This window comes from Diospyros lotus, chromosome 10 (genome assembly GCF_014633365.1).
Source record: "Diospyros lotus cultivar Yz01 chromosome 10, ASM1463336v1, whole genome shotgun sequence".
Classification (NCBI taxonomy): domain Eukaryota; kingdom Viridiplantae; phylum Streptophyta; class Magnoliopsida; order Ericales; family Ebenaceae; genus Diospyros; species Diospyros lotus.
The window spans coordinates 34,474,582-34,486,893 of NC_068347.1; the positions used below are offsets into that span (position 1 = coordinate 34,474,582).

Below are 12,312 nucleotides of genomic sequence, written 5' to 3' on the forward strand. Positions count from 1 at the left end.
TCTTTCTTTTTTTTTTTGTCGTCATTTAATGCTTTCAAATGTGAGAGTTAACAAGAAGAGAAGGTAATAGTAAACTTATTCTTGTTTGTTTTAAAATCGTTTTGTAACAAATTAAACGAGCGATTGGAGCTATTAGCTAGTTATTAATGTATTAGTCTGAAAGCTCTAGTTGAGTTCAGTAAATTTTTGGACTAATTATTTAATATTATTTATTATTGTAAATTGAGACATTTATAAGTTGAAGTATAAAAATAATTTTTTTATAATAATGCTCACTGTAAATATAGCTTTTACCATAAAGTTTATTAATAATAATGTGTCACCGGCAATTGTCATTCAATGAATTTTTTAATTCAAATTTAAAGTGAATTTGAGAAAAATTAACACCATAGGTCAAATGATGCTATCCAAACGAACTTAAAATTATTCGGTTTTGATGTTTGGGGAAATTCAATGGTACCTTGTGAAATACAAAATTTATGATGCATAATATATTATCCATCTATATTATTATATAAGTGAAGTCGGCGTTAATAAATTATTTTTTAAAAATACCATTATATATATATCTTGTTTAAGGAAATAAAAATTATTTTTATTAATAAAATTTAAACTTATGATCTCTTTGCAATAATTGATTTTTTAAACAATTTTACGACTGTATCAAATTTTATTTTATTTTAAAAATTATTACTATCAAATCTCACTTGATAAACGAGCTTATGATTTTTAATTTTTTTTAGACATGTATGGCATGGACCATCCATCTAAATATTTACATAAGTAAAGCTTATATCTTATTATTATGACATTTCATCTAAAATTTATTTTATTTAAATTTTATAAAAAATAAATTAAATCATAATTATTAAAAATCATTCATAAAACTTTTATATAAAATTTTAACTTTCCCTCTTGTCAATCCTCTTATCTCATAAATAAGAAACTCATATTCTAATAAATGTATATTCTTTACTTTATTAAGATGATAGGGTGAATTCAGAAATCTTCGTGGGGGAGACTAAATTTTTTTCTTTTTATATGTATAGTTTCACATCACAAATTTTGAGAGTAAATTATAATTTTTTTAAATTATTATTAAAAAATATTTATTTACATTAAAAAATTATTTTTAACAGTGAACTTCAACTCAAGACAACTCACATGGATTTGTTACTGACAATAACTCTAGTTGATTTTTGTATTCTATAATTCAGACACGAGAATAGCTTAGTCATCGAAAAAGTTAGAAGGGAAGTTCACCCATGCTCCTAATCAATTTTTTTTTTTTTACAAATCACTCATAAATCATGATTGAGATAATCTCTCACATTAAAAAAAATTATTATTATATTTTATAAACAACACTTTTAATAAATTAATACACAATTCATATTATAAATTATAATTTTTTTATATATATAAAATATTAATATCTCTACATTGTAGAATGTAGCGTTGGAATTGGATGTGAGGGAAGCTTAGACATATTGGCCTGTGTTTGATTAGGTGGCACTCCGTTTCACTACGCTTCGCCGGCGTTTTCATTGCAAAGCGGCTTGCTTTTCCGGCCCCACTGTCCCTCTCTCGATCACATCACCAACTCAGAATCACAGCGACCCATTTCACCAGATCATATCCACCTCCGACCCAATTGAACAGTCGCTCGATTCTACTCGATCTCGCCGTCAATTTTCCTCCCCTTTCCTTCTCACTCTGTACCAATTGGATACCGCAGCCACCGGCGGAAAGAGCGGGAGAGAAAGAGATGAATTTGGATGGATTGGAGAGTCTGGCAATTCACGAGATTCTGTCGAAGTTGGGTCCGGCGGACACCGCGTCGGTGGCGTGCGTGAGCAAGAAGTTCAAGGACGTGGCTGCCGACGACTCTCTCTGGTCAAAATTCTGCGCCGACGAGCTACAAATTTCCTCCCCTCAGGACCCTTCCGGCACTCCTACCTCCACTTTCAAGGTACTCACCAGATTCCCTAATTCCTGCTCTTGTCTTTTTCTAGAAGTCGAGGGACACACAGAGCATAAGGACCGTGTTTTAGCCCCTACCCATCTACGAAGTTAGGCCTCGACAGGGTTGTCGGCATATCGACAAGATTATGCTTCCACTGTATTCCGATGCTATCCAATAAATTAAACAGTATTTTTATTAGGGTCAACATCATAAAATTCCTTTGCTCTTAAACCTCGTTGCGAGCACCTGATTGTAGAGCGAAGTTGCTCAGGGAAGTCGGATATGCGACCTCCTGGGAGCATTTGTGTCCTTAATCTGAGTAGAAAAACGTGTCTGCGTTGTTTGGTTGCTTGGAAAATGTGGCAATATGTAGAGAAGGCTGAAGTTCATGACTGAATTTTGGATTTTTTAGACCTAAGAAAGGAAAGAAAAAAAGATTGGTTGAATGGTAGTTGATGGTCGGTGAATTTACTTGAGGGGCTCTGAGTTTTATGTGGACTTCCTGCGCTGGTTTTTCTTGAATTTTGATGAAGAATTTGTTTGTGGGTCTTTGGATTCTGTGATTTGGGAGTGAAGCCAATATTCCTGGTTGTCTTGAATTTTTATTATTCAACACTAATTCGAGGCGTTGTGTTAATGGGAGAAAGGGAAAAGAAACTTAAATGAAACTCCTTATGCCTTTCATGTGGAGCAAATGAAGAAGGGATTTTTGAGAGCGGCCTGGTCATTTTCTTTTCCTTTTTTCAGTCTGACAAAAAAAAGAACGAGGCTTCATTGGTGTTTTGGAAATTTGGAGCATTTAGGAATAAAAAATGTAATGGTGTTTGTTTTCTAAACTAAAAATGACTATTTTGACAATACCATACTTTTTTATCATCTTTATTTTTGTCCGGGAAAGGTTTTTTGAAATTCAGGAAACAAATTCTTACCTATCCCAATAGTGTTTGGAAAGCAGTTTACTGAAAGAACTTTCCAGATGAATTTTTATTTTTCCTATAACCAGAAAAGCAAGCAAAGGCACCCTGAATTTCCTGGATTTTTTAATTTTCCTTCAATTTCCTTCCTTTTCTCTATCCTGACAAATCTAGATTCTGAGGGATAATGAAGATTTTATATGAAATAAACATCTAATTCCTAGTTCTTTTTCTTTTTGGTAAAATGTAAAGGGTAGGCAAACTTTTTAGAGTAGTAAAAAAAAAAAACAACAAAATTGACAAAGAAAAAAGGAAATACAAGACCATTCCTTCAGCCAAAAAAGAAAAGAAGAGATCAAAACTTTGGTTTTAGAATTGAAAGCTCGAATGTAAGCAACAGTTCTACATAAACTTCGTATTTGTGAGAAATTTTGATATACATGCTTTTGGGATTGTAACAACAGAAGCTTTAAAGTTTCAATCTTTTCCGTATCTTCTTTTCCTGCCATTTTCTGAAAGCCAAAATGGAGCATAGTGAATATAGAAATGATTATATATATATATATATAAATATATATTTCTCTATGTCTTAATGGGCTAAAGTTTTCTGCCTCCAACTTCTGTTTTCTTTTTATAGTCTTTTTGGCTTTAGGATTCTGGATGCCTATGTTTCACAGCTCCTTTACTGTTGGTAATGCTCAGCTAATTTATGTACTCTTCTCTTGGAAGTTATAATGATGTCACTTGAGAGATGTAGTCTGGTGGTAATGGTTTAGTGCCATATGTTTTTGTGAGCAGGAGAAAGTGTCTTCTGCATTTGCAACCCCCACTGCCAACTATCCACTCTGACAAACAGTCAAAAGACTTTGGACCCCACATCAAACTCAATGATAAAAATGGCCAAGAACATGAAAACCAACCTGTTGATAAATTGGAGAACTGCAGAACTTTGGGGACTCAGGGTTGCAATTGTGGCCATCCATTGTAATGATAATTAATCATGTTTGAGCATGGTTTTGACATTCTAGGAGTTCTGATTGATTATTCAATATTCAATCTACTGAAGTGGACAGAGATATTCAATCGCAACATCTAAGTGGACGCAAAAACCATGGTGAAAACCACCAATGAACATCATTCAGGAACATTAGATATCCAAGCAAAGCCCTAGGGAACACCTGAATTCTTGGGCAGAGCCGGTCCTAGGTTTTTGGAGGCTCGGGGCAAATTTTTTCAAGTGTGCCGCTTTATACAAATTAAATAAAAAATAAAAATTATTAATTAATTAATTTTATTAAAATTATAAGAATTTACAAAAGATAAGAAAATAATTTGGGGCCTCATTAAAACATTATTTGGGGAAAATCCAATGGGACAAAACCCCAAATGAAGGAAAAATAGTACCTTGCATTGTAAATATTGCATTAAAAAACAAAAACATCATATTTGAGTCTACATACTTTCTCCCGAATCTTCGTAAACATTTCTTGATTTGATCAATCTTCCTTTTATTTAGGGTTGTCAAAAAATATCCAAAAACCGGTGAACTGGACCAAATCGGACCGAACCATGCCTTTTGGATTGGTTCAATGGTTAGGTTCTAGTTCTAAAAAATTAAGAACCAATATATTTAGTTTGGTTACTGATTTTTTTTTTTTCAAACCATGGTTTGAACTGAACTGGAACCGATATTATACTTATATATATATATATTATAATTTTTTGAGTATATATATATATATATACATATGCATAAATAGTATCACTTCTTAAGAAACTAGCGATATTCATGAACTCTTTTATTTCTAACCTTTTATGCGCTATTGCTATACTAAATGGTCAATGTAATCTCATTTGATGAGATAGTTTATGAATTATTTTGTTCTACTTTTACTTCAAGACTTGAAGCATTAATGAAGTTATGGGTTTATTTTAATTAACAAATTTGTTTGTAATTTCATATTTTGCGAAAATGTTGAGAAGTTAAATGTTAATTGGATAGAACCGAAATCGAACCGAAACCGGTCCGGTGTGACGGATTGGTCATGGCTTGGTTTTATATATATAATGGTTCGGTTACAGTTCTTATTTTTTTGAAACCTTTAAAAATGGTTCGGTTACAGTTCTTATTTTTTCGGAACCTTTAAAAATGGTTCGGTTACTGGATTCTTATAGAACCGGACAAATCTGAACCATTGCCCCCCCTACTTTTATCCTCCACAATTAATCGAAGTAAAAACAATCATCACATGTACCAACAAAATAAAAATAGCAATGAAATCTTCTTTTGAAATGGTACAAGTGGCAACTTCTTTTGTTATTTTTTTATAATTTTTTATACACATATATACATAAGTTTAAAAAAAAAAATTGTGCCCCCCTCACTTGTGGGCCCTGGGTTGTGGCCCTAGTAGCCCTGGCCCAGGGCCGGCTCTGTTCTTGGGTGAGTAACGTTTTGGTTTTGTGTTACTTCTGTCTCTTTTAGCAAGGGAAAAAAGTTCTAGTGTTGCCATGAGTTCTCCAATAGTGTGATCTAAAAACTTTACTAGTGCTTCTTAGATAACAGAGTTGGTGGAATTTTTTTAATATTATTCAAGATTATGAGAGAGGTTGAGCAAGTCACAAGTTTGAGAAAACAACCTCTTTTTAAAGCAAAAGTAAGGTTGCACCCCTGGCTCTCTAAAGTCTAGGACGCATTATTATGGTAATCAGTAAGTTTTGTGTTGCTAAACATACAACTGCCAGATGGAATTGGGTTAGCAAGTTCTAGGAATTGCATGGATATTCATTACAATCAGTCTTCTTTTTTTTTGGAATATATATATATATATATATATTGCTGGATGGTCTTCACTAGTAGAGAAATACATCTGTGTGTGTGTTCAAAAGAAAAAAGAAAACATAATTCCTTGTAAGGTGGAGATTTGCCCATTACCTTTGCTCATGTCTCCAATACTATATGTGTCCCAAATGGACAATTAATATGTTGGGTTGATCAGCCTAATATTGCCTGGAACCCTGACATCTCCTTGGTTTTCTAAAAGAAGATATGGCCACCTTTCTACTTATTCTTGCTGGACAACATGGTGCCAAAGAATTGTCATCGAACATCAAAAGTATTGTATCTGGTGGGTTAATGTCAAGATTAAACAGTTTTCTTCTTAATCTAGTTGAACAGCTTGATGGTAAAGTGTTTAAACCTGTCACTAACACCATTTTGCAACGTTGATATGATTACTTAACTTAATGAACATTCTCATCTATAGTTGTAGCTAATTTTTCAACCTTGTCATTTCCATTTGATAATTTACTTGATATCAGCTTGTGTTTTTTGGCTTTTTCCATCCTTTTATTGAAATTTATCCTTTAGCTTATGTTTTTTTTTTAGATGCAAGACTTGCTAACTACAATGCCCCCTCCCTTCTTGTCTCTATATATATACAGGAAGCCTATCAAATATGGCGTGAAACTTTTGCTATGTATCCTTGGTCTCTTGTTAGACGAGTTAAAAGATGTTGGGACAAACTTAAAAGCTGGTTGTCAGTTAATTTCCCTGAGGCCTTGGCTACACTACGTAACGGTGCAACTGAGGACCAAATAAAGGAATTGGAAGATTGTTTGAGAGTAAAGCTTCCTCTTCCTACAAGGATTTTGTACCGGTTCTGCGATGGTCAGGCAGTAAATTGTGAAGAATTTGGTGAAAGTATGCCAGGAAGTCCCTTTGGCCTTATTGGTGGCTACTCTTTTTATGACCACGTAGTGAATGTGTATTTGTTACCTTTACGTGAAGTAATCAATGAAACAAGGGATGTCATAGACCAACTTGGATTTAGTAGCAGATCCAAGATTATTGTTGTGGCAGCTTCTTCCACATACAGGGGCAAAATTTTCTTCCTTGATTGTGCCAATGGTCGACTATATGTTGGTACTCGGAATCTTACAGTGGGCAGGGAAATGATGCCTTGTGTGCCTAATTCATTTATAAATTTGTCTAAAAGAGGCAATCAACAACAGGATGGCATGCTACTATGGCTAGAAGAACATGGTCGCCGCTTGCATGATGGCATTATTAAAGTTCGTGAAGAAGGAGGAGTTAGAAGCATCAATCTATTTCCAGAGGAAGCTCCTAATTGCACTACTGCTGTAACAAACGGTGTTAAGGTAATCCGCCAATTACCTTTGGTTCAAAAAGCCTTTGGTTTTGTCTCTCACGGTTTATTGGGGCATTGTTGTTGGGGCTGATTCTCATAGCATGCTGCTCATATGCATGCTAGTATATAAGCCAACTGGAAGTTACTTTTGTGTCAGGTCAGATGTCTTAAGTGAGACTTGATTATGTATTTTGTATTCTTCTGTTGTTGGGTACAATTTCAAGTTCAACTTTAACTTTGTGGTTATTCAAAATACGAGGCTTGCCATTTTGTGAGAGTCGGGGAGGGATGTATTTGCATGCAGCCTTCCCCTTGTTGTTTTTGCAAAGAGATTGTTTTCACAACTTGAACCTATGAGCTTCCAGTCACAAGAGAGCAGCCTTAGTCTCAACAGACACATGCCCAAGAGCAAAAAGGTTCTTTATTATTAGTTGACTGTGTGGTACTTAGAACTCTATTATCATTGGTAGCTTCATAAGGCCATTATAGTAGATTTTTCTTTTGTAGCTAAATTTGTAATTGAATTGTCAATCCTAAGTAGGGCGATACATGTTTGGCAAGTGACCTTTCTTGTAAATAACCAACTGAAGTACCCTAGAACTAACATGAAGTTCATTTGATGGGGACATCTGGTTTTGAGATGGCTTCAAATTGTTCAGTCTTGGAACACAAGAATTTGTGGATGCATTAATTACGAGCATTAACTTGAGGTAGTTATCCTTTTCTTTGCTTTCTGCTAGGTGCTGGTGTAGAAGTATTCAAGAAACTAGTACTCTACGGAGAACTTTTTACTGTTGGGTGCTTGACCAGGGAAGCATTAAGTTTTAATTGTTTTTCTATTTCATCTCTTAACTGATTTTTTGTCCACTCATAGAATTATAAGAATCATGTTAATCAAAAACGGAACTTTTTTCCTTTCTTTCACTTGTAATTATTCTCATAATATTCAAAACCTCCATTATAATAAGGCACACCCATATTTCCCTTTGTGATGAATGAGAGCATATATATTCAAAAAGCGGACTAAGGAGTTACCAACCTTTGTGCAATAGAAAACAGAAAATGCAAAGATTCTTAATGCAATTCCTCAAGATTCCATAAAACCCAAACATGGAAGTAGAGTTTTCTTCATCTTGTTTTTCGCAAATAAATGTACATCTCCAAGCCCAAAGGATTGTCTATCAGCAGCATGGAAACATCCTAGCTACCTCTAACAAGCCAAATTTGAGGATCTGTAACTCCTTGGCAATGAGATACTGGACAAGAAGATGGTTCATGGGTTTTGCATGCGCAACACCAGCTAACAGTGACATCCTTCCTTCTAGTGAGATTGTCAAGCATCAGGATCTTTTTATGCGAAAAAAGGTGACCTTAGAAGGCACCTTAGTATTCCAAACTTCTTTCGGAGGAAAGGCTTCCCAACTTTATGCTTGAAAAGATTGTACTTCAAATTATCCCAAAGTAGATTTCTCTTAACACAGAAATCAACATCCTACCCCCACTCAAACCAGGTAAGAATTTTGTGAACACAAAATAAATTCAAAAATTCTCCCGCCTTCCTGTCATTGAGATCTTGCCTGGTTTGGACCTGCCAATCATGCATATTGTGATAGTCATTGATTATTCCCTTTTCTGCCTCTAGCAAGTCTAATTAGAGATGGGAAGCTTCTCTAGTATGAGGGTCTACCATCTACAAATACTTTCTAGAAACTAACCCTTTCCTTAGACTCTGCCAAACTCCCTAAATACCACTTGTCCAAACTGCTGAGCCAAAGGCTAACAAAATGTATGGTATATAAGATAGGATGCCATTTATGTTTGCCTTCAATTCAGCCCACCTCAAAACCTTCTAAAATATCCCTTTGTATGCCTCTATCGAGCATCCTGCTCAAAAGTTTCCATCAGCAAAATAAAGATGGCCCCTCTACTTGAGACCTGGAGTAGAATGAAATAGATCCATGTTGAAGCCCTCAATCAGCAATGAGAATTAGTAGAAGCCCATTTTCTCTTTCTGTAACTGGAATCCATTGTCACATGGGGAGAATAACTCCCAATTGACATGGCCATAAGCCTTCTCAATATCTAATTTGCACATCACTCCAGATTACGTACTGCAATGTCTGTATTCTAGACATTGATTAAGCATAAGTACTATATTCCAAACTTGCCTAGTTCACAATTTCATAAAATTATTCTCTGAGTGTGACACCACCTCAGAGATAAACTCATTGAGCCTACAAGCAACTGCTTCAACTGGAATCTTTTAAGCACTTTATCTGAGCCACTATTATATGATTTTGATATGCTGCCATGAGCTATTTTGTTAATGATCCAAATCTTTTTAGTTGCTATGTATATGCTGAGTTGTTAAAAAGATGCAATGGCAACACAATAGACAGGGCTGTTAGTGCTCTCTACTCCTTTTAGTTATTACTTGTTACCATTACAAACAATTTCCTGTTGCTATATTGCTATTTCAAAACTGAGATATGATAATTTACTTGAAGGTTCGTGCTTCTGCTGTGTTCGTTCCGGAGCATAGTTCTTTTCAACGTGTAGCTGGAGAGTATTTGTTTGCTTATTCAATTCGCATGTCCCTTCTGCCGGGAGGATGCATTATTAATGGATTGTCCTTTACCTCTTGCCAACTGTACCGGAGACAGTGGACTATCCGTGCCAATGATACCATTATTTCTGAAGCAAATGGAGAAGCAGTAATAGGAAAGGTACACTTCTCCTCTCTCTCTCTCTCTCTCTCCCCCCCTTTTTTTTTCTTTTTGTTTTTTATGATAGCAAAATTTGTGCTTTCATGTGTTTTGAGTTGTGGAAACAGCCTCTTTGCAAAATAAGAGTAAGGTTGTATGAAAAAATAACCTCTCTTGACCCTCAGCGTGCTGGAGTCTCATGCAGTGAGGACACCCTTTAACAATTTTTGTGCTTTCACACTTAAGTCTATCTTTTAGTTGTGACTACTCTAGATTCTGCTGCCTGGGAAATCATTCAGAAAGCATATATCAGTGTCCTTCTGAGTACATAAACCCAATCTGGTTTGGACAAGCAAGGGCAATGTTTTTCCTTAGATGTACTTTAACAAGGGTATTCGTTAGTTGGCACCATGAGGCAGTGCATTCAGAAAAGGTTGTGGTTAAAATAAACAGGCCCATCAAGTCTACACATGTCCACTTCTGTCATGAAATCTGCATGGTATAGCAATACTAGAAGATTGTGAATTATTACTAATTAGGCTACTTTATATGGTTTCTCTACATGTGGCCATTAGTCACATGCCCCTGAGCTACATGCATGTTGAGTACGTTTTTTTTAGTTCTCTTTATAATATGCTGTGATGTCAGAGCAGAAATGGGTTTCTTGTAGTATGATAAGAGACACTATCTTCTCAGTGTGAAAGCTTTAACAATAGATCATTCTCAGAGGAGACCCCACAAATGAGATCTTTGTATGGGGGAGCACGGTTGGTGTGATTTTGTGACATGTTTCCTTTTTGCTTATTTGCAGTTCCCCCTCTTACGTCCGGGTGAGGGAGAATTTGTCTATGAGAGTTGCACCTTTTCACCATCCCCTTCAGGCTCCATTGAAGGGTCCTTCACTTTTGTCCCTGGCAGGTATGGTATATAAACCTGCTAGTTCTAAAAACTCTGGTTTTTTATCATAGAACTCTGGATGTACTCTGGCATTATCTCTACTATTTCACCTATATAATCTTGTTTTCTCTTTGTTTTTTACTACACCACTGCACTAATGTGGGTTATGTGAGTTTCTTGTTTATCAGCAGAATTACTGATTTTCATCGTTAAGAAATTACTGTTTTTCTAAGCATACTTAATTCACATTTGTACATCAGGTCATAGTAACTTGCCCTTTTTATAAATTTTTGTGCTTTGATTTGCTGATCAATTGGTTGATTATTTATTCCGAAGGATGAAGCCTTCTGCCACTACCTAATACCAGAGTGACCTAGAAAAGTTCATCAGACTTGTTAGCCTTGTTTAGGAATTCTTCTATAGGTTATTTATTTGTACTGTGATCCACTGAAGAAAAGGGAAACAAGACGAAAGGTATGTTCTTCTGATTGAATGGTTGTTTGGTGGCCTTATCTCATGCACTATGGTTGTGAAACTCAATCTGTAAATGCAAGCCTTGTCTGTGCTTAGACATTCCACTTATTTGTATTTGAGATTTTCATTTCGACCAGTTTTCTACATTATTTCTCTTTATATCGAGGCAACATGTTGATGCAATTCCTTGTTTTACTGACTGATAAGTTCTTGTTGGTTTTCTAGCTTGGCAGATCCAATGGGCGAGTCTTTTGGTGTTGCAGTAGCTCATTTTCCCCTCCAGTTACCAGACTACATATACTAATCCGATGCTGACTGTTCTGCAATATCTATTTAGTCAAAATTAGAGTATCATCAGCTGGTTGAATGTTTGGTTGCTCTGTGTTTATTTTGCATCCTACGTTGTCTTCCCTACATGCAATGGCTATGTAACTTCTTATAATCTTACCTGAAGGGAGCTTGTGATGTGCCAAGATTAGTGATTTCTCAAGGCTGACTAAACTTGCCTTTGACATGAAATGCATATTTTGATATGGAATGGTTGAACTGTTGCCCTTAGAAAGATGTCGAATTGCCACCAATGGTGGTAGTTTAGTGATGAGAAGGAGATGGATTCATCACTTTTCAAGTCCAAGATTGTAGGTTTGAATCGAGATGGGAGATGCGACTGTGTTGGGATGCTCTTATGCCATAGCGACCAAGGTTTAGGTGGGGAGAGACTTGCGAGTCAACCATAGAGTTGTCGCCCATGGTGGTTTGAACAGCTTGGTTTGTATTGTTCAAGCTTGGTTGTGTCGTGTTGAGGCCTAGACTAAGGGTTTGACTTAGCAAGCCCATAGGCCTAGCTTGTGGAGTCTTTTTTTTTTTTTTTCTTATTTTTTTAATATATAATAACCCATGTGTTATCTTGATTCAAATGTAGTCATTGTATCATCACCTCTTCTAATAAGATATTATCGTTACGTTTTGAAATGTAAGATAATCAACTCAAGTAAATACAACTTATAAAATTAAAGCTAAATATGTTGAATCTTGACACGACTATTATTACTAAAAAGGCATAAATTTATTGGGTCAAATGTCAATGATAATTATAAAATGTAATTTTTTTTTATTAAATACAACTTAATAAATTTGGGTAGAGCTGCCACCTTTTAGATTCAAAATGTACTTAAATATATATATATATAAACACACATTATTAT

The 12,312-nt window shown here is 35.3% G+C and overlaps 1 protein-coding gene across 1 annotated transcript; it reads left to right on the forward strand.

Annotated features, from left to right (window-relative positions):
- The first annotated feature begins 1,484 nt into the window (after positions 1-1,484).
- LOC127811597 (F-box protein SKIP16) lies at positions 1,485-11,645 on the forward strand. Its single transcript, XM_052351600.1, has 5 exons — positions 1,485-1,972; positions 6,325-7,041; positions 9,539-9,757; positions 10,548-10,654; positions 11,333-11,645. The coding sequence occupies exons 1-5, from the start codon at positions 1,769-1,771 to the stop codon at positions 11,409-11,411; spliced, it is 1,326 nt and encodes a 441-aa protein (XP_052207560.1). The 5' UTR covers positions 1,485-1,768; the 3' UTR covers positions 11,412-11,645.
- The last annotated feature ends 667 nt before the right edge of the window (positions 11,646-12,312 follow it).